The sequence below is a fragment of the Xyrauchen texanus genome, chromosome 37 (genome assembly GCF_025860055.1).
Source record: "Xyrauchen texanus isolate HMW12.3.18 chromosome 37, RBS_HiC_50CHRs, whole genome shotgun sequence".
Classification (NCBI taxonomy): Eukaryota; Metazoa; Chordata; class Actinopteri; order Cypriniformes; family Catostomidae; genus Xyrauchen; species Xyrauchen texanus.
This window is the reverse complement of record NC_068312.1, coordinates 1,460,541-1,483,175: the sequence shown is the minus strand read 5'-3', so window position 1 is coordinate 1,483,175 and position 22,635 is coordinate 1,460,541. Positions and strand designations below refer to the sequence as shown.

Sequence of the window (22,635 nt, the reverse complement as noted above, 5' to 3'; positions counted from 1 at the left end):
TGTGTGTGTGTGTGTGTGTGTGTGTGTGTGTGTGTGTGTGTGTGTGTGTTTGTGTCTTTTGGTTCAGTTCTTCATTAAACTTCAGAAAACCAACAATCACTTACCTAAACACTTTGCACCAGTGAGTCTGAACCCTCGAGAGCATTTCTTACAGCGAGCAGGTCCACTGCCCATACAGCCCACACATGCCTGATCACAACCTGCACACAACCAGCTACAGTTGAAGTAAGAAGTTTACATATAATTAGGTTGAAGCCATTAAAACTAATTTGACCACTCCACAGATTTAATATTAGCAAATTATAGTTTTGGCAAGTTGTTTAGGACATCTACTTTGTGCATGACACAAGTAATTTTTCCAACAATTGATTACAGACAGATTGTTTCACTTTTAATTGACTATATCGCAATAACAGTCAGTCAGAAGTTTACATACACTAAATAAACTGTGCCTTTAAGCAGCTTGGAAAATTCCAGAAAATGATGTCAAGTCTTTAGACAATTGCCTCTTTGCTTGACATCATGGGAAAATCAAAAGAAATCAGCCAATACCTCAGAAATCAATTGTGGAGCTCCACAAGTCTAGTTCATACTTGGGAGCAATTTCTAAATGCCACATTCATCTGTACAAACAATAGTATGCAAGTATAAATGCCAGGGGACCACGCAGGCATTATACCGCTCAGGAGACACATTCTGTCTCCTAGACATGACTGTAGTTTAGTACGAAAGTGCAAATCAATCCAAGAACAACAGCAAAGGACCTTGTGAAGATGCTGGAGGAAAAGGATGCTCTGCAAGGAAGAAGCCACTGCTTCAAAACCACCATAAAAAAGCCAGTCTACAGTTTGCAAGTGCACATGGGAACAAAGATCATCTCTGGTCTGATGAAACAAAAATCAAACTGTTTGGCCATAATGACCATCATTATGTTTGTAGGAAAAAGGTGTGAGGCTTGCGAGCCGAAGAACACCATCCCAATGGTGAAGCATGGGGGTGCAGCATCATGTTGTGGGGTGCTTTGCTGCAGGAGGGACTTGTACACTTCACAAAATAGATGACATCATGAGGAAGGAAAATGAGGAGAGAAACAACCTCTCAAGACATCAGCCAGGAAGTTAAAGCTTAGTCGCAAATGGGTCTTCCAAATGGACAATGACCCCAAGCATACCTCCAAAGTTGTGGCAAAATAGCTTAAGGACAACAAAGTCAAGATATTGGAGTGGCCATCACAAAGTCCTGACATCAAACTGATTCTGGGCAGAACTGAAAAAGCGTGTGTGAGCAAGGAGGTCTACAAACCTGACTCAGTTACACCAGTTCTGTCTGGAGGAATGGGCCAAAATTCCAGCAACTTATTGTGAGAAGCTTGTGGAAGGATACCCAAAATATTTTGACCCAAGTACACAAATTTACAAAGCAGTATATAAATTTCTGACCCACTGAAATAAATCATTCTCTCTACTATTCTGACATTTCACATTCTTTTTTTTTCTCCCAATTTGGAATGCCCAATTCCCAATGTGCTCTATGTCCTTGGAGTGGCGGAGGACGAATCTCAGTTGCCTCCGCGTCTGAGACTGTCAACCCACGCATCTGATCACATGGCTTGTTGAGCGCGTTAACGTGGAGAAATAGTGCATGTGGAGGCTTCACGCCTTCCACCACGGCATCCGTGCTCAACTCACCACGCACCCAACGGAAGCGAGAACCACATTATAGCGACCACAAGGAGGTTACCCCATGTGACTCTCCCCTCCCTAGAAACCAGGCAAATTTGGTTGCTTAGGAGACCCGGGACATTCCACATTCTTAAAATAAATCAGTGATCCTAACTGACCTAATACAGGAAATGTTTTCTATGATTAAATATCAGTAATTGTGAAAAACTGAGTTGAAATGAATTTGGCTGAGGTGTGTGTAAACGTCTGACTTCAACTGTATTAGTGCAAAAACACACAATCAAACACACAATGCATCAATGAGTTTAAGTGTGAGACTGACCTCTGCATTCATACGAGCCATCTGTGTTAAAGCAGTATGTGTTTGATGGACAGCGAGCCAACTCAGTACCACACTCATCCACATCTACGATAAAGAGCATTTCAACACAGGGGGATGTCAAGGTCAAGGTAAACAATCATAAAGTATAAGGTTCATCCATATATGAAAGATCTCTCATTTCAAACCCATTTGACTTTTTTTCTACAGTTTTTCATACAATAAATGCGTATAGTGAGTTTTAATGCTTGAAAAGGAAAAAAAATTATAATTTACTTTTAATTTAGGCCCTACTTTCTATTCAATGATGTTTTTGTCATTTTATCAACTACAACGTTTGATCTCAATTCAAACTGGATTCGTAAAGATGTGTTTCAGTCAACACTCTGAATGAAACAATGTTTCCGTCATTCAACAAGACAATATTAGATAGATTAAACAAACTGCTCTTTCCTGTAGGCCAGGCCTATATGTTATTATGCAATTAGGTGATGCGTGAATTGATATGAAGTAGTTAAATAAAAATGCCAATCACAGTAGTATATTTACTGATTTGTTGAACTTCCAGCCTTGTAAACATGTAATAATTATCATGACAACATAAAGCACTGACAAATAAGCCTGATGTAAACATTAATATGAAAGTCAGTAACAAATCACAGAAACTAAAGTGCAGATTGCAGAAATATACAAAAAAAATCTGTGGCTTTACCACACTCAGTATTATTCAGATAATTCAAAGTCACTGTAATAAACAGAGAGCACAGCTGACAAGCCCCTCTCTCAGACAGGCTGCAATATTTTCCCCTGTGTGGTCGTCTGGGAAGTAGTTAGTTTGAAGGCAGCGAGCTTTTAGGTTGAAGTCTTCAGTAATGAAATGCACCGTAAGACTCTGATAGGGCTCCGCTGTACGGCTTGACCACATGTCAGTTGTAGCAGCGAAAAACTCCTTTGTTTTTAGCTCCGTGTGTGCGGGAGGGCATGTTGTACCCTATCTAGTGTATTTATCAAAGCCGTGAACTCAGGCTTGGTCACTGTACTGAGGGGCATCATATCTTTCGCGATGAACTCTGTTGCTACGTGCCATTTTGAAGTACGTTAATATGGAGTTATGTTTAAAAACATTTCGGTCAGTGAGCCCTGTCGGGTGGTATTTGGCTTACTTAACACACTGGTGTTCGGCTTTTTAGCCATGCAAGTATCGTACATGGCTTTGTGGTGTTTAAGTGCTGACACAGGTTAGTAGTGTTGCCTTGTGAGGTAGCAACGTTAGCATGGCAGGTTTTGCACAATACCTGACGCTGTGAAGCAGCATCTTTTTTATAGCCAAAATAGTCCCACACAACTGACATACTGTTCCTCTTTGACACTAATGTTTCAACAGTGTCAGGTTCTGTCGAGCCTAAAGCCATTGTACAATAGGTCAAGGTACAGCTTAGCTTGCTAAGTTGATGCTTCCTCTGCAAACTGGTTTACTCTCGCGTGTCACGTGACCAGTGTGTAATCGCAGCCCGTGTGGTTAAAAAATCTTGTTTTATCATATTGCGATATTATCGCGAATGCAATTAATCGTTCAGCCCTACATAGCAGGTGAGAGCATTACAGAAAAATTAGAGGATTTCACAAGTCAGCTGCTGATGTTTTAAACCTGTAATGGTGTCACTTACCTACACACTTGTTGTTGTGAAGGATCCACCCAGGTTTACAGTCCAAACATCTGTCGTGATGTGGACCTGTGCACTTTTTACAGGAGTGATAGCACGCTACATGAAGAGAGAGAGACAATTATACATTTCATACACATGAAGGCAGTTTCCAAATTAATTCTGTAGTAATCAACAGGACTCGTCAGATGGAATGCTCTCGCATCTGAATAATTGTTGGGAGAGATTAAATAAGTGCTTTTGGCATGGGAGAACATATTAAATTGTCATTGGTCATTAATAGACAGCATGTGATTGGTTACCTGAGCAGGATGGCTGCGTGTGATTAGAGCTCTTTTCTCTGTAGTATCCATCGGCACAGTTCTGACACAGGGGACCGGAGTATCCCGGGTCACAAACACACTCTCCATCTCCCAGACGTGTACCCTCACCCTCACAGCGGCCCAGACCACCACATACTCCTCCAGGACCTGACGGACACTCTGTACACACACACACACACACACACACACACACACACACACACACACACACACACACACATCTCTTGTGCCACTCTTCTCACATGATAAATTCACATGGTGCATAATAAAAACTGTAGTTCGGGGTTACATTTTTGAAGCTGCAAAAAGAGCTGCATGAAGATTCTTCAAAAATTCTCCTTTTTGTTCTTCCATGAAAAGAATAACAACATATGCGTTTGGAATGCCATGAAGGTGAATAAATAATAATGACAGAATTGTTGTTTTGGGTATACTACTCTATAAACGATATACGGTTGTTATACAGTGCGTATGGTGTTGTATTGTTTTGCATAGGAATGTCAAATGTGTTAAAAGACTAAAATAACAATAATTAACAACTAACTGTGTTGAGAAGCACTTGGAGGAAACATGACATTGTTTTAATTCACACTACATTCATATTAAACTGTTTGATGTGTTCAGCAGCATATTACCTGATTTTGTTGTAGTATCAAAACTGATATCACGAATCGTAACTAGTGAAATTCTGGTTTCGTGACAACCCTAGTTCGGAGTGTGTGTTCACCTGCACATTCCGGTCCGTAGCGTCCAGGTGGGCAGCACAGTCGGAGCTCCTCAATACACAGCCAATCAAACAGATCTGGTGCTTCCTGTTGTCTGGAAATCACGCACAGAACAGCTTACATGCTTCATTACACAAATCACACAAATAACATATGAAGTCATTTAACAGTTTTCACAACGCACCATGGTAGCATCACAGTGGCATGCGTTCACGTGAGAACTTGAGTTGTTGTTAGTGATGCACAACGCACGTTCTCGTGTGAATGAGCTTCAGCAGACCTTAACTACTGGACTCAGTTGTGTCGGCTGATACGGAGTAGTTTTTTTTTAATCCCCTTTTCTTTTGGCATGCCTAATTCCCACTACTTAGTAGGTCCTCGTGGTGGTGCGGTTACTCACCTCAAGCTGGGTTGCCTCCGCTTCTGAGAACGTCAATCCGCGCATCTTTTCACGTGACTCGTTGTGCTACTCTCCGCGATCCACACACAACTCACCACACGCCCTATTGAGAGCATTGACTCTACCCTCCCTAGCAACCAGACCAATTTGGTTGCTGAGGAGATCTGGCTGGAGTCACTCAGCACACCCTGGTTTGGAAGGGGATACTGAGTAGTTTTAGTGTTTGTGTGCGTATGCCATTCCAATTGTGTGTGCACATTCTGATGTCGTCATTTAGCCAATATTAGCATTTTCAGTAAATACAAATATCAATTCATGACCTCTTTACCGTTTACCACGTATGACACATTATTCATGCTTTAACGGTGCTTTAACTTTATGCATATTGTTGGGTTTACTCACAGAGTGTGCATTAGTGTTGATGGATTGTTCTGGGTTTGTTTCAGTGAGCCTGATAAAGTTCAATGTTCGTTTGACTGATTGATCCCCACAGCTCTCAAACTGGAGGGTGCCAGAGCATGTCAACGGAGGGAGCAGAGAGCACATGCATATCATCTCTTCACTCGCACGCAGATTTCCTTCACTCTTGCACAAAACTGGGACATTCTGAATGCTTAACGTGGCATAATGTACTAAACAGTGATATTTGAAGACTAAATTCAGTTTGCCAATTATTGATAACGCATACTAAATACAGGCAAGCAGATGAGCCCACAATTTCAATGCAATGTGCAAATATGCACTTCCTTTGTAACGGTTTTCTATTGGAGGAAATCACTTAACATGCAACTTTTCGCTTTGCATTAAGATTGTGGGCTCATTGTACCAATTAGATTTTGATGCTCCTGCCCAGGGGCGGCATTTGCCAATGGCAGAGTATGGTAGTTCAACAAAGTTATATTTACACCACGCTCTATAGTTTTATATTGTCTTTGTATTGTTTGTGGTTAGCAGGGATGGTCCACACTCCGATAGTAACTTTACTAGTAACTAAGTTTTGTGGCAAGCTATAAAAAACATTACAGTCACAAAAGGCACTACACAGTCACATTTCAGCACTCACATGGACAGTGACTCAAGCACTAGTGAAGTGCAATTCTGGGAAACGCACGTGATAAAGGAAATATAGTTCATAACTTTGCACGTAGAGAACCCCTTTCAGAGCTAAGATCAGTCGGTATTGCTATATCTACCTCTTGGGAAGAATTGTTTATCCAAGGGTTTTTAGCAATACCCTAGGTTTTTGTGTAACACTGCTGCTCCCTACACAAGTTTATCTGAAATGCAGAAAAATCTGAAATTATGTGGATCAAACTCATGACGTGTCATTTATAAGGAGTCCATGATATAGAGAGAGAGAGACTGGCTCATATGATGCAAGTTGCAGCCATTACCAGTGTATGGCACATTCAGTCTGTGAAACTGAATTTAAGGTTATTGATCATCATTGGTGAATAACTCCAACGCCTGAAATATGACGGATTTTGATAATATAACACTAGAGGATAAATAAGTAATAATTGCCGATGGACCTTTGAATTACTGAAAAATAATGCACAGGTGGTAACGCGACCATGAAGCACAGCTCGTGTGTGCATTATTTTTCTATATATATATATATATATTACTGTATATATAATTCAGCGGGCTGGAGTCAATTATTCTGCTTATACCATGGTTGCCACACGTAAAGACATCGTCCAGGGCTTTACCTAAAAGAGAATTCAGATTTTCATCTCTAAAATGCTCTTGTGGAATCATTACCTGTGTTTGTTGCTGCTTTCGTCAGCAGTTTCATTTCATTTCATTTTATTATTAGAGGATAACCCCTTGAGATGAAACATCTCATTTTCGAGGGGGTCCTCAAGATAACACCAAAAACTTACACCTTACACACACCTACATACTAAAGCTCTTCCTCACAACCAATCACCCCAACCTGTCCCACCTCTGTCCAAAGCGTATTCACATAAACAATATATTAGGATATTACAATATTACAGGAGAGAACCATTTTTGACAAAACCACCAAAACAAACAAGTATATAACCTACATATATATATACAGATACAAAAATACATACCTATATACACATACATACACACAGGTCAAACACCAGAGAAACATTTACACTGATCACAGGATTGTAAGTTAAGAGGGCTGATTTAAAGAGTGGAAAGGAAGAGATGGACCTTAAAGAACAAGGTAAGCTGTTCCAATCAGAGGGGGCTTTGAATTTGAAAGCACGTCTTCCGACTTCTTTATATATATTTGGAACGGCAAAAAAGAGATGATCAAGGTGTCTCAGGCCATAAGTTGACCTATATAGGACTAGATGTTGCTTCAAATAAGATGGATAATTAAAAAAGATACACTTAGAAATAAACTGAAACAAGTGTAGCTGTCGTCTAGCTCTTGGTGATAAGAGATTCAATTGTTGGTACATATGACAATGATGAGTTAGAAATGGACATCTCAACACAAATCGACAAAGACTGTTATAAACAACATTTAGGGATTTAAGGTGTAATTCTGTTGTACTCACATAGACAAAATCAGCATAATCAATAATGGGAAATAAAAGTTGAGTTACAATTCTTAATCTAATCAATTGTGTGAAACAATTAATTGAACGATATAATAATCTTAAATTATAATTTACATTTTTCACTACATAGTCAATATGAGGCCAGAAGGATAAGCTGGAGTCGAGCCAGAGGCCCAGATATTTAAATTCCTAAACATTCTCCATAAATGTATCATCTAAGAATTTAATAGTTAGACTATTACCTTGGTTATGACGGGCAGACCTAGTTGAGAATAACATACTGTATGATTTACTTTTATTCAATATAAGTCCATTATCCGAGAACCACTTTTGAATAGTATTAAAGTCAGATTGCAGTGAGGATTGAATCAAATTAATATAATGTTTTGAAGAATAAATAACTGTATCATCAGCATACAAGAGAATCTGACTGTCAGAGCACATTTGTGGGAGGTCATTAATAAAAATAGAAAATAAAAGAGGGCCTAAACAAGAACCTTGTGGCACACCCTTTTCCATTATCAAGAACTGAGAGAAAGCCCCATTAAAATTTACACACTGACGTCTGAAGTGAAAATAAGAATTAAACCATAAAATTGACTGTTCAGAGAGACCAATGTTATATAATTTATCGAGAAGAATATAATGATCAACCAAGTCAAACGCTTTGGTAAGATCTATAAATATTGCTCCAGTGGACATATTATTGTCCAAGGAAGATGTGGTATCATTAACAAATTTTGTGAGAGCAGCAGTGGTGGAGTAATTGGGCCTAAAACCTGATTGGTTTGGAGAAAAAAATAGAGAACTCATTAATGTATTTAAACAATCTCTTGAATATAATTTTTTCAAATACCTTTAACTACATTACTAATAATTGAGATTGGTCTGTAATTGTTAGGATCGAGAGGATCACCACTTTTGTATAAAGGTGTTACTCTAGCACACTTTCACATGATTGGAACTTTGCAAGTAGATATAGATAAATTAAATAGATCACATAATGGATATGCTAGAACATGAGAGGCAATCTTAATAAACTTTATCTCCAGACCATCTATACCAACACCACCGCTAGATTTAATCTCAAGAATTGCCTGCTGTACCTCAGTGGGAAGAATTGTAGTAAATGAAAAGGAGCTGTTTACTACATTACTATTTACGGAGTTGGAGTAACAGAAATCAGGTGGACGTAAATTACAGACAGAAGAAAAGTGCTGATTAAAGGCATCAGCCACAGAGGTTGGATCACTTATAATTGTATTATTAATTCTTAATTTTACAAGGGAATTATTTTTAGATTTATTTAACAGGCAATTAAGTTTTTTCCCGAAGTGTTTTGGATTTGTAAAATCATTTAATAATGAGTTTTTATAATAATCAGATTTAGCATTTCTTGTTTTAACAGTACATACATTCCTTAATCGTTTATACTCAATCCAATCTACCTGATCTTTTGTTAAATGGTATCTTTCCCAGGCCTTGTCCCTTTGCTTAAAAAGATTTATTAAATCACCAGCAATCCATGGTAAATGTCTACCCTTCACTTTGACTGATGCCCATGGAGCATGTTTATCTATAACTTTTAATACCTCAGTATAAAAGAAATTCCAGGCATCATCAACATAAGGAATTAAATCCATTCTGTTCCAATTAATACATAACAAATCTTGAATAAATGCATCATTATTCATATATTTAAATTGTCTTACCTTAATTATTTTAGGTGGTAGATGAGGTAACCTTATTTTCAGATAAAAAGATAACTGAATGGTCACTGAAACAATCAGATAAAACACCTGAATCAGCGATTCTGTTGGGATGCGTGACCAAAATCCAGTCTAAAAGAGACCTGGAGTTCCCCTCCACTCCAGTAGGCTCCTGTATTAATTGAGTAAGATTTAGGCTTTCAAACTGATTCCTCTCTTTCACAGAGGACCTATCAAGCCAATTTCGATTGAAATCTCCCAATACTATAATTTCGTCAAAACAATTTAAAGAATTGATAGTACTAAGAATATTATTTGTTGATTCAGATGGAGAATTAGGGGGTCTGTATATGTTTCCTATAATTAACCGTTTGTTTTGATGAAAACATATTCTAACAAAAAGACATTCAAAGTGCCCGGGACTTTCACTTGCAATAATAAGTTCAGAAGATAGACTTGCAGAAACATAAGTAGCAACTCCTCCACCACGACTGCCTCTGTCTACTCTATATATAGTATAGCCATCAAGACTTATTTCATCATCACTTACTTTACTATTTAACCAAGTTTCAGATAGAGTAATAACAGCAGGTTTGTTATAAGAAAGCCATGCTCTAAGAAGATCAATTTTATGAAGTAAACTCCTAATATTTAGGTGAATAACTAATAAACCTTTAACCATAGTCATTCAAAAAAAGATAAGAGAGATGAACATGGGATTGGATGGAAAAGCAACACACATAAACACACAACCACACTCGTTTCTCCAAACACACACAAACAAGCACAAACTGCCTGGTCCAGAACATTGTAAATAAAAATAACAAATAAAAAATCAAAAAGGAAAAGGAAACAAACTATCTGCCAATATATACTAAATGTTGTATTTATATCATTTACTTCTTAAATTCCCAGTATGAACAAAACAAAAGCGAACCATTCCAATAACATTATAAAAATAAATAAATCTCACAATACAACTCAGGAAAATATGCTTCAACTTTTTATCAGCAATTTTGAAAACTTTTAAGCTTATAGAACGCGATTTTTTTCACAATTAAGTGATCTCATTTCTCATCTATTCAATTCAGAACAATTCAAGCCTTCATTTTGCAGCAAGTTCCCTCAAATAACGTCAAATAAAGTCAATAAGTAAAGTCAATCAGTCAGCATTTTACAGCGCCCTGTAGAAAACAGTTCGCTTCTGCTGGAGTTTTGAACAAAAGAGGTTTCCCATTGAGAGTAATCCTGAGAGTGGCAGGATAAATCAGAGAATATTACAATTTGCGTTGTCGGAGTTGTTTCTTGATATCATCGAATTGACGTCGCTTGCTAAGCAAAGCAGCACTGAAGTCAGGAAATATGTGTATACGATCACCATTATACTCAAGATGTTTTTTTCTCCCAGGCAAGTTGGAGGATTTTATGCCTATCATGGAGACTGAGACACTTCACCATAGTCACCCTTGGCCTAGTGCTGTCCTTGGTCTGATGCATTGGAGAGCGGTGAGCCCTTTCAATAACTGGGGGAGTAGAAAAACTTTCTCTCCCGAATAGCTGCTGGATCAGACTGGAAATAAATCCACATGTGTCTTTGCCCTCCGACTTCTCGGGAACGTGAGTAAAACGCAGGTTATAAACCCTGTTACGATTCTCGGCATCATCCACCTTGTCCCGCAGGTAATCGTTTTCACTCTCAAGTGTTTTAATACGCTGTCCAAGATCAGATATATTATCCTCGTTGCCACCGACTCTTTGTTCAAGCTCCGATATATGTTCTCCCAGGCTTGATAGAGAAAGCTTTATTGTGTCTAAGTTCATCTGTAGACTATCCATCTTCACATCAAAATGGGAAACCATTTCGGACTTTAATTGTTGCAGTGCGTCCAAAAGGAATTTATTTGACGCAGATTGTTCCATTCTGGTACTTGCGCAAATCATAGCTGACTATTCCATTGTAGCGCTTCGTAGAGCTTGCTTAAGTCAACAATTAACGACAGCTTTGCTTATAGACTTTCATATTCAATATAGTACTTATTGTAAGATTAGTTGAAGTCAAATAATTCCATAATTAGCAGACCAGTCCGCACCAAACACTTACGCCGCCGCCATCTTGAATGTGTTGATGACATTGCTTTAAAATGCCAAGATGTACACGTGTGTAAGTGCAAGTATACTTCTCAGCAGAAATTCTTGTGTAAAGTTGCTACCCGTGGTCGATTGTCATGTGTCCCAGCTCATGAGTAAACGTATGCATACAGTATGTGTGAGAGCGAGAGAGAGGGGTACTGTGCTTTTCACAGATATTAAAAGTTATTTCTGATAATATAGAAACTGTTGTATTGATCGCGGGGATGCGTTGTACATCAAGGCTCTGTTTGTTGGTTGCAAGTCTCTGTGTGTGTGTATCTGTGTGTATGTGTGTGTGTGTGTGTGTGTGTGTGTGCATATGTATGTTTGTGTGTCAGTGTGGGTGAGACGAGAGTGAAAGAGAAAGAGAGAGGGACTGCAAGAGCGATTTTCAATCGAAATGGAAATAAATGTATGATATTATATCCATTGTTTGTCATTCTTATCCAAAGTACTTAACCAATGTCTTTGTTTTAACTGGTAATTTTGTTGTGGTAGCCTGTAGGACTCTTTGAAAGAACTGAAATCATTTGGCAAAGTGATATGGAACCATTACGTGATCAAGACCTGGAACTACTTCATAGCCGTGTGTTTATTTTAAAAATAATAGCACACCTTAGAACATCTGTCAACCAATCAGAATCAAGCACTCAACAGATCCTTGGTATAATACCTGATAAAACCTCAAATAAGTGGCCAGAATGTAGTGTTCTTTTAACTGGAAGAAAGAAGTTTTTACGTTAGCATAACGACGCAACACAATTGTGTAGAGATAGAAGATGAAAAATTATGCTCTAGTTTTTTTTTTCTTGTTTTATACATGTCAAAATTATAGACAACATTTGAATTTATCAGTTAAAAAAGAAATTATGCACTCACCTGTGAAACCACCATGTCTCAACCTGATCTTCTATCTGCTCCAGCAGTCTGTTGCATTCAAAGTCAGACTTATCACACACTGCCTCTATGATCTCTAACAGACGCGTCTCACTGCACAAACACACACACACACACACACACATACACACACACACATACACACACACACACACACACACACACACACACACACACACACACACACACACACACACACACACACACACACACACACACACACACGCGAGAATAAGCATGTGAGAGCACACATAGACACCTCATGTTTAAAAGTTGGGACAGATATCCAAGATGAATGAATGCAGCTGAAAGACGTGTTTACCTGCGAGCATATTTTGCCAATTTCTCCTCTTCCCAAGCCGTATTCCCGCCCCCAAAATTCTTATTTGCTGTCTGCTCCAAGCCCTGAAATACAGCCAGTACTCTTTATGCAGGTCATGAAACAAACTCTCATTTAAATTATGTAGCCAACTTAACTTTAAAAGAATAATTCACCCAAATCTGGAAATTCTGTCATCCATTACTCACCATCATGTTATTACAAACCTATGACTTTTGTTCTTCTGAGGAAAACAAAATATGATTTTCTGAAGAATATCCTGGCCACTCTTTTCCATTTAATGAAAGAGAATGAGGACTAGGTCTGCCATGCCCCAAAAAGACAAAAGCACCTTACAAGTACCAGACAAGTATTCCAAATGAGTTGTGTACTACATAGTTTGTGCGCTCAACACACACACGTGTCCTGAGTTGCACTTTAATTACAGTCACTTTATAACTGTCTGCTACCTCAATAACTGCTATGTGCATAGAACACTATCTCATAGTATGTTACGTTTACATTTGGCATTTTTAGAAACTGTCATCTTTTTGCACTACTGAGTACTGGTTGGCGCTGCACTGTCTCTCACTGTGCCCATTGTCCTGTTCATTGTTAGTAATTTATTGTACTGTCCCGTACTTTTTGCACATGTTTGCACGTGCACTTTATATAGGTATATATATAGGTATGTTATTCAGTCTGTGTAGTCTCATGTGGTTCTGTGTTTGTCCAATGTTGTTTTATGTAGCACCATGGTCCTGGAGGAACGTTGTCTCGTTTTGCTGCATACTGTACTAACTGTATATGGTTGAATGACAAAAAAACCACTTGACTTGAACAGAACCATATCAAAGTCTTTATTCACTGAAAATCTTCCCCTCTGCTGAAGGAGCATGGACTACAAAAATGGTACACACAAAGCAATCATATCGTATGTCTTTTATTTTTTATACATTTTGGGGGGCATTTAGGAGCTTGAAGTTATATGGAAAAGAGCAGTCAGGATATTTAGAAATCATCCTTATTAAGAAAAACACATACAGGTTTGGCGCAACATGAGGGTTAATGATGACAGAACTTAAATTTATTTGGTGAACTATTCCTTTAAACTAACATTTGAGAAATGTATTATATTTACTATAAAGTTTTTGCCAATTCTAAAATATCCACAACTTAACGTTCTGTGGTTTGCTGCAAAAAAGAAACACAAAAACTTCACTCAGCAGGCACACACCTTGATGAAGCTGTCTGTGAGTTTGCGGCAGGTCTGACAGGGGGCGGTCTTCACAGTCCCCACTGACAACAGACAACACAGCACCAGGACGGATACAAGGGGCCAAGACCACCACATCATGACCTGCACAGCAGACCAAACAACAGTGAGATAGTCTCCATAACACAATCGATTCAGACAGAAAACTGTCCAGCTTTACACAGACCCCTAATGAAATAGAGTACTCGTTCTGCAGCAGTGAGTCGATTATAAAAACACTGCTGGAACCTCGCAAATGGATTTTTCTTTGCACATTTGTCTGCCGTGAATTGGTTACATTCTTAAAAAATACAGGAACCATATGATCTTCGTGACTTTCAGTTATGTTAATGATTCCCCTTCGTGCAATTTTATGGCGATGTGAATGAAACTAAAATACTCTTTTATGAGGCGTTTTTTTTCCGAATCTACAGCATGAGACATATGCAACTTCCAGTTAGGGCTGAAATGATTAATCATCATTATCGACAACGATAATGAATGTAATAAAAAATTGTCAACCTTACATCTTTCATGCGGTAAATCTTTAATGCGTTACATCTTTGTAAACGAATCAATGGGCAAGGAGGAGGCGAGAACCGGCTTTTTAATATAAATAATAGTTTTAATGATAAACTTAAAAGACAACATCAACACACATGACGGACATGTCCGTAAACAATCTCTCTCTCCCGCACGGTCCCCTGCAGTCAGCCTTTAACACTCACGGAGGCATAATTAGCCTAATACGGGACCGGGGGCGTAGGATCACGACCCGGCCCCGCCCTCCGCCCTGCCACAATCTTTAATGCGGTAAATCTTTAATGCATTACATCTTTAATGCGGTTATATTGCAGGCGTTACATCTTTAATACAGTTATATTGCAGGCGTTACATCTTTAATGCGGTTATATTTAATACGTTACATCTTTAATGCGGTTATATTTCATGCGTTACATCTTTAATGAGGTTATATGTAATGCGTTACATCTTTAATGCGGTTATATTTCATGCGTTACATCTTTAATGCGGTTATATTTAATACGTTACATCTTTAATGCGGTTATATTTCATGCGTTACATCTTTAATGCGGTTATATTTAATACGTTACATCTTTAATGCGGTTATATTTCATGCGTTACATCTTTAATGCGGTTATATTTAATACGTTACATCTTTAATGCGGTTATATTTCATGCGTTACATCTTTAATGAGGTTATATGTAATGCGTTACATCTTTAATGCGGTTATATTTCATGCGTTACATCTTTAATGCTGTTATATTGCAGGCGTTACATCTTTAATGAGGTTATATGTAATGCGTTACATCTTTAATGCGGTTATATTTCATGCGTTACATCTTTAATGAGGTTATATGTAATGCGTTACATCTTTAATACAGTTATATTGCAGGCGTTACATCTTTAATGCGGTTATATTTAATACGTTACATCTTTAATGCGGTTATATTTCATGCGTTACATCTTTAATGAGGTTATATGTAATGCGTTACATCTTTAATGCGGTTATATTTCATGCGTTACATCTTTAATGCGGTTATATTTAATACGTTACATCTTTAATGCGGTTATATTTCATGCGTTACATCTTTAATGCGGTTATATTTAATACGTTACATCTTTAATGCGGTTATATTTCATGCGTTACATCTTTAATGCAGTTATGTATAATGCGTTACATCTTTAATGCGGTTATATTTCATGCGTTACATCTTTAATGCAGTTATATTTAATACGTTACATCTTTAATGCGGTTATATTTCATGCGTTACATCTTTAATGCAGTTATGTATAATGCGTTACATTAATGCGGTTATATTTCATGCGTTACATCTTTAATGCAGTTATATTTAATATGTTACATCTTTAATGAGGTTATATGTAATGCGTTACATCTTTATTGCGGTTATATTTCATGCGTTACATCTTTAATGCTGTTATGTATAATGCGTTACATTAATGTGGTTATATTTCATGCGTTACATCTTTAATGCAGTTATGTATAATGCGTTACATCTTTAATGCGGTTATATTTCATGCATTACATCTTTAATGCAGTTATGTATAATGCGTTACATTAATGCGGTTATATTTCATGCGTTACATCTTTAATGCAGTTATATTTAATACGTTACATCTTTAATGCGGTTATATTTCATGCGTTACATCTTTAATGCAGTTATGTATAATGCGTTACATTAATGCGGTTATATTTCATGCGTTACATCTTTAATGCAGTTATATTTAATACGTTACATCTTTAATGAGGTTATATGTAATGCGTTACATCTTTATTGCGGTTATATTTCATGCGTTACATCTTTAATGCTGTTATGTATAATGCGTTACATTAATGTGGTTATATTTCATGCGTTACATCTTTAATGCAGTTATGTATAATGCGTTACATCTTTAATGCGGTTATATTTCATGCGTTACATCTTTAATGCAGTTATGTATAATGCGTTACATTAATGCGGTTACATTTCATGCGTTACATCTTTAATGCAGTTATATTTAATACGTTACATCTTTAATGAGGTTATATGTAATGCGTTACATCTTTATTGCGGTTATATTTCATGCGTTACATCTTTAATGCTGTTATGTATAATGCGTTACATTAATGTGGTTATATTTCATGCGTTACATCTTTAATGCAGTTATATTTAATACGTTACATCTTTAATGAGGTTATATTTAATGCGTTACATCTTTATTGCGGTTATATTTAATGTGTTACATCTTAAATAAAGTTCAAATAATATGGAAGAATATCATGTAAGTGAAAACAAACTCTGAAACAGTAATTTCTGTCTGTGGTCAGCACCTCTTCTGTGAGTTGTGTTAATGTCCCGATCTAAGGGGGAGAGATTGAAACTGCATCCGGCTGATGCACACTCTGTCACGGGACGCTCATCCCTCGAGCGCACACGATTAATGCAGCTAGATTATAATCATAATATACACTCACCTAAAGGATTATTAGGAACACCTGTTCAATTTCTCATTAATGCAATTATCTAATCAACCAATCACATGGCAGTTGCTTCAATGCATTTAGGGGTGTGGTCCTGGTCAAGACAATCTCCTGAACTCCAAACTGAATGTCAGAATGGGAAAGAAAGGTGATTTAAGCAATTTTGAGCGTGGCATGGTTGTTGGTGCCAGACGGGCCGGTCTGAGTATTTCACAATCTGCTCAGTTACTGGGATTTTCACGCACAACCATTTCTAGGGTTTACAAAGAATGGTGTGAAAAGGGAAAAACATCCAGTATGCGGCAGTCCTGTGGGTGAAAATTCCTTGTTGATGCTAGAGGTCAGAGGAGAATGGGCTGACTGATTCAAGCTGATAGAAGAGCAACTTTGCCTGAAATAACCACTCGTTACAACCGAGGTATGCAGCAAAGCATTTGTGAAGCCACAACACGCACAACCTTGAGGCGGATGGGCTACAACAGCAGAAGACCCCACCGGGTACCACTCATCTCCACTACAAATAGGAAAAAGAGGCTACAATTTGCAAGAGCTCACCAAAATTGGACAGCTGAAGACTGGAAAAATGTTGCCTGGTCTGATGAGTCTCGATTTCTGTTGAGACATTCAGATGGTAGAGTCAGAATTTGGCGTAAACAGAATGAGAACATGGATCCATCATGCCTTGTTACCACTGTGCAGGCTGGTGGTGGTGGTGTAATGGTGTGGGGATGTTTTCTTGGCACACTTTAGGCCCCTTAGTGCCAACTGGGCTTCGTTTAAATGCCACGGCCTACCTGAGCATTGTTTCTGACCATGTCCATCCCTTTATGGCCACCATGTACCCATCCTCTGATGGCTACTTCCAGCAGGATAATGCACCATGTCACAAAGCTCGAATCATTTCAAATTGGTTTCTTGAACATGACAATGAGTTCACTGTACTAAAATGGCCCCCACAGTCACCAGATCTCAACCCAATAGAGCATCTTTGGGATGTGGTGGAACGGGAGCTTCGTGCCCTGGATGTGCATCCCACAAATCTCCATCAACTGCAAGATGCTATCCTATCAATATGGGCCAACATTTCTAAAGAATGCTTTCAGCACCTTGTTGAATCAATGCCACGTAGAATTAAGGCAGTTCTGAAGGTGAAAGCGGGTCAAACACAGTATTAGTATGTGTTCCTAATAATCTTTAGGTGAGTGTATCTGTCACTATGTGTTTATTATCGTGAAGAACATTGGCTATACTCAGCTTTATTAATAAGAGAGTTTGTTTTTGTGAGTTAAAGATGGATTGAAGTGAACAGAATGGTGAGAGAGGTGAAGTCTTCACTCCATTATACGCTGCAACAAAATGCAAGAAGATATTTATACTTGCTTTTAGAGAATAGATCTTGAATAGAAGTATATGTTGTCTTTACTGCACTACAGAAGTATAACCAAGTGAAAAAATACACTTATATGTAACCTGGTGTTTCATCAGACAAGGTATAATTAAAGGTGAATGTGGCAGGGCGGAGGGCGGAGGGTGGGGCCCGGTCGTGATTCCGTATACTCGGCCCCTAATCAGGCTAATCAAGCCTCTGAGAGGGATAAGGGCCGACCGGAGACGGCAGTGCGACAGAGAGAGAGTTAAATGTAGCTGTCTGACATCTTTGTGTTTGTCTTTTGGTTAAGTTCATTATTAAATTATCATTTATATTTATATTTGATACCTCCTTTCCATTAATACCTTTACAGTGGAATTTAAAAAGAATAAATAAATTAAATTTGCAAGCACATTTCTTTTTTCTTTAAAAATAATTCAAGTACAATTAGGATTCAGTTTGTTATATCTGCCCTGTAGAGATTTATTATTTCCTAAATAATCCTTCCTCAAAATTCATTAATGGAACCGTTAATAATTAAGAAGAATCACAATTGGAACAGGAATCGGGGTGGGGGGACATTCACTATGTCCATTTTTAATAAAAAGTTTAAAACTTAAGGGTGTCAGCAGAATAAAACACATTTCTCAGAGTACTAAAAATACACAGTCCAGTAAAATATGTTTGACAGAAAGTGGACTTATAGCAGAAAAGTGTGTGTGAGTTTTGAATGGCCTATGTGGCATCAAGTGTAGATGACAAGGTCCCATCAATAATTAAAATGGGAAAATGTATTTTCCCAACATCAGGGTTGATTTCACATCATTCATTTGCTAAACATTCTGATTGCCACTTGCTTTTGACATTTGAAAGCCTGATAGGTTTAAGATCTGTGGAAGGTAAGGAGCACTTTTTCATTTCTGTGGATAGTGGTTTTTTGGCAGCATTATCTGCTTGCAAGGCCTGTAAATAATAATTCCCTGCCATTTCCTGTGGAAACCCTATATAACATATGGCATGATTTGAAATACAGTGGGGTAAGACCACAATGAATATCATTTAACATTTAATATACAATATACATATATACATTTATTTTCATTTAAACTTGAAAATAAGCAAAGCAGGACTGCATGATTATCACAACAACAACAAAACTATCCACTGATATTGTAATTGTGATTAATCTTGATTAATACAATTTACAATAAAATGCATTTTTGGTTGCATCAACTGTGTGCCCTATTTTTTAAGGAGCTACACATTTAAAACAAGACGAGAACTGTTTCTGAATGAGCTTATAGCTCATTCAGAAGACGAGTTGCCTAAATGATAAACTTCACAATTATCTTCTTAAAAGCATGAAAAACAAAGCTGCTATTCCAATTTTGAATCAATAATACACAGGAGCCAGCAAACGGACTTGGGGAGTAATGGAACATGTAACGGGATTACGTATTTAAAGAGCACCTATTATGGTTTTGAAACGTGCCTAATTTTGTTTTAAAGGTCAAAAACACTTTCATTTTCTCAGAATTTAAATGCAGCATTACCGTTTTCCCCAGTTCAATGAACCGTTCTAAAGGATTTATTCTAAACTCCTCCTTTCAGAGGAGCATACTCTGCTCTGATTGGTCAGATGTCACAGTCTGTTGTGATTGGTCTACCGCTTAGTGTAGTGTTTGAGGCCGGGTCAAAGCTGTTCACGAGATTTGTAGTGCACTTTGATAACTTTTTGGTAATTAGAATACAGCTACATTCAAAAAGTATTTTGATTACTAAAACAGATTACTTTGCATTTTATTGTCATTTGTTTCATTTCATATTTAGTGCTTTCAGATGAAAACATTTATACATTTAAATGATGTGATTCAAAATGCATTTGAACAGCAGTGAAACACTTTCTGATGATGTGTTACATTCATACGAGCAGACAGAGAAGTACGTTTGAAGTCAGTTAGGAGCAGAAGAAATAGAATTAAACCTTGTGTAAATTGTCAGCTTTACGCTAATCTAAAATGCTATTTCTAGCCATTTTACATGCACAAGTTTACATGCACCATCATATTTATTTATCAAGAAAATTCACTTTGGATCATCATTTCTTTTTTCTAGTATGACCTTTGATATTAGGGCAAAAATCACAATCTTGATAATAATTTTTTATTGTTTTACAAATTACATTTTACTGCATGTATTCTGTAATCTGTAGTGGAATACATTTCAAAAGTAACCCTGATGGTTACAACGTTGAGCCGCTGAAAAACACATTAAATAGAAAATTAAATAAAACAATTATTTGTAGCAACACAAACTACTGTTGAAACTTTTAGTCAATTGTGCCCATTGTAATTGTAATCTCAATTATTTATTTCATCTAAAACGTAAAACAAAGAATAAGAATGATGTAAAATGAGGAAGAAATATTTAAAGAATATTTCTAGGTCACTTTTATCAAATGTAAGCAAGTCTGTTTCCATTGAAGCACTCGAGATGCTCTGTGGATTATTCCCAAATCATGCAGGAAAACATTAACCTTTTTACTCTAATCCTTAAAATGATTATGTCATTTTGAAATAAAAACAAATATTTTCACTTTTCCAGACGTTCATACCCACTGTATGATGACTTTGATGTCTCAAGATTGTCACTTCCTTTCAAAAAATAAATATATTACATGTTTCATCCTAAAGTTGCCTGACTCATTGTAGTGCAGCTCAATATATGATGACCTTTCTTTGACTGTTCCTCTTCCTGTTTCATGGATGTGTGCGTGATGTTTCTGTCCAGTGATGCTGATGCGTGTACTGTAGGCCAGCTCAAATCAAACATGTTCAGTATCTGCTGGATAATCATGCAATTCACTCTAGAGCACACAATTATTCATGCGATATTACTGCTGAAGTGCATAAATGAAGATAGTTGCTCATTGCTGCTCTCCAGAGAAATCTACACAACATGAATTGAATGAAACACTGCTTTCGTTTCAATATTAGCGTCTGATGTGATGTATGTGCTTGTTCTTCTGCATACTCACTTTCAAATGTTGCTATAGGGCGGCAAACAGCTTTCAAATCCTTTCGACGGAAACGCGTCTTTGTATCGTCTACACCAGAGTAGTTGTGCCGCTGCATTTATACACGGTTCCGCCGGCGTCTTCAGATGTGTCCGCTCTTCTCGTTCATTCTGTGTGCGTCCCGCCTCCGCGGGTACACAGCCAATCGTTATTAAATAAGGATTCTGATACACCAATCACACGCCGCCGTGTATCAGAGTGACAGCTGTGGATTACGTGTCGTCATAACCCAAACCATAACAGAATACAAACAAGATATTGTGATTTGTTTATCCCTGTGTCGAAATTGTTAATTTATAAAGAGTTGTTTTTCAATAATTCTTACATTTGACTACTTGTTAGAAATGTCTTGCTAGAATAATTATCAAAAGATCTAATGAGGTTTTTACAGAAATAATTGGTCAATGAATGTAGGATATTAGGCTACAAGTCTTGTATTATACACACACATACATCTATATATAGGCTATATTTCTCTATAAATTCCTTTATTATGTAATCTATTTTTATATGCTATTTACATTTAAACAGAACATGTAGGATTTTGAAAAATGTCAAATACAATGTTATGACCTAAAAAAAAGAAAACTCTGCTATTTCTATGTCACTCACCTAATGAAAGCAAATCTGTGATATTTATATGTAAACACACTAAACTTACTGAGACCTAATAGTGGGGCATGTTGTCACTATCTGGGGTAAGTTTTCAAATTCGAACATGCTACAGTATTAAAGGAATCTTACCAGTTCAATAAAAGTTGAGCTCAATGAACAACATTTGTGTCATAATACTGATTACCACAAAAATGTATTTCGACTCCTCCCTCCTTTTCTTTAAAAGCACAAATATGTGATCCAGTGAGACACTTCCAATGGAAGTCAATGGGGTTTAATCTGTAAACTTTAAAATACTCACAAGACATAAACAATATGTGTGTTAACATGATTTTACTGTGATATAATCACTTACTACCAACACCTGTGGAAAGTCATAGTCAATTCTACGACCATGTTGCCATAACGACGTAACTCCGTCAACCCTAAAATGACCATAAAAATGGGTATTTAAGCAACTTTACAGCTCAAATAATCCACAAGTCTTAACATAAGAAGTAATGTAAGTGCTTTAATAAAATTATAAGTGCCACATTTCTGACTTTATGGAAAAAATGTATTGTCTCTCTCTGTATGATCCTTTGTGTGAATGACCTAGAAG

The 22,635-nt window shown here is 37.3% G+C and overlaps 1 protein-coding gene across 1 annotated transcript in view; it reads right to left on the bottom strand.

The window, feature by feature from the left end:
* Positions 1 to 21,521, bottom strand: part of LOC127631108 (protein disulfide isomerase Creld1-like) — a 46,358-nt gene extending 24,837 nt beyond the window's left edge. Inside the window, exons 1-9 of the mRNA XM_052109095.1 lie at positions 21,381 to 21,521; positions 13,955 to 14,077; positions 12,721 to 12,803; positions 12,381 to 12,491; positions 4,716 to 4,807; positions 3,968 to 4,147; positions 3,669 to 3,764; positions 2,005 to 2,088; positions 105 to 200 (exon numbers count right to left, since the gene is read on the bottom strand). Coding sequence (XP_051965055.1) covers positions 105 to 200; positions 2,005 to 2,088; positions 3,669 to 3,764; positions 3,968 to 4,147; positions 4,716 to 4,807; positions 12,381 to 12,491; positions 12,721 to 12,803; positions 13,955 to 14,074 — 862 coding nt within the window. The 5' untranslated portion in view covers positions 14,075 to 14,077; positions 21,381 to 21,521. The remainder of the gene's footprint in view (positions 1 to 104; positions 201 to 2,004; positions 2,089 to 3,668; positions 3,765 to 3,967; positions 4,148 to 4,715; positions 4,808 to 12,380; positions 12,492 to 12,720; positions 12,804 to 13,954; positions 14,078 to 21,380) is intronic.
* Between the last annotated feature and the right edge of the window lie 1,114 nt (positions 21,522 to 22,635).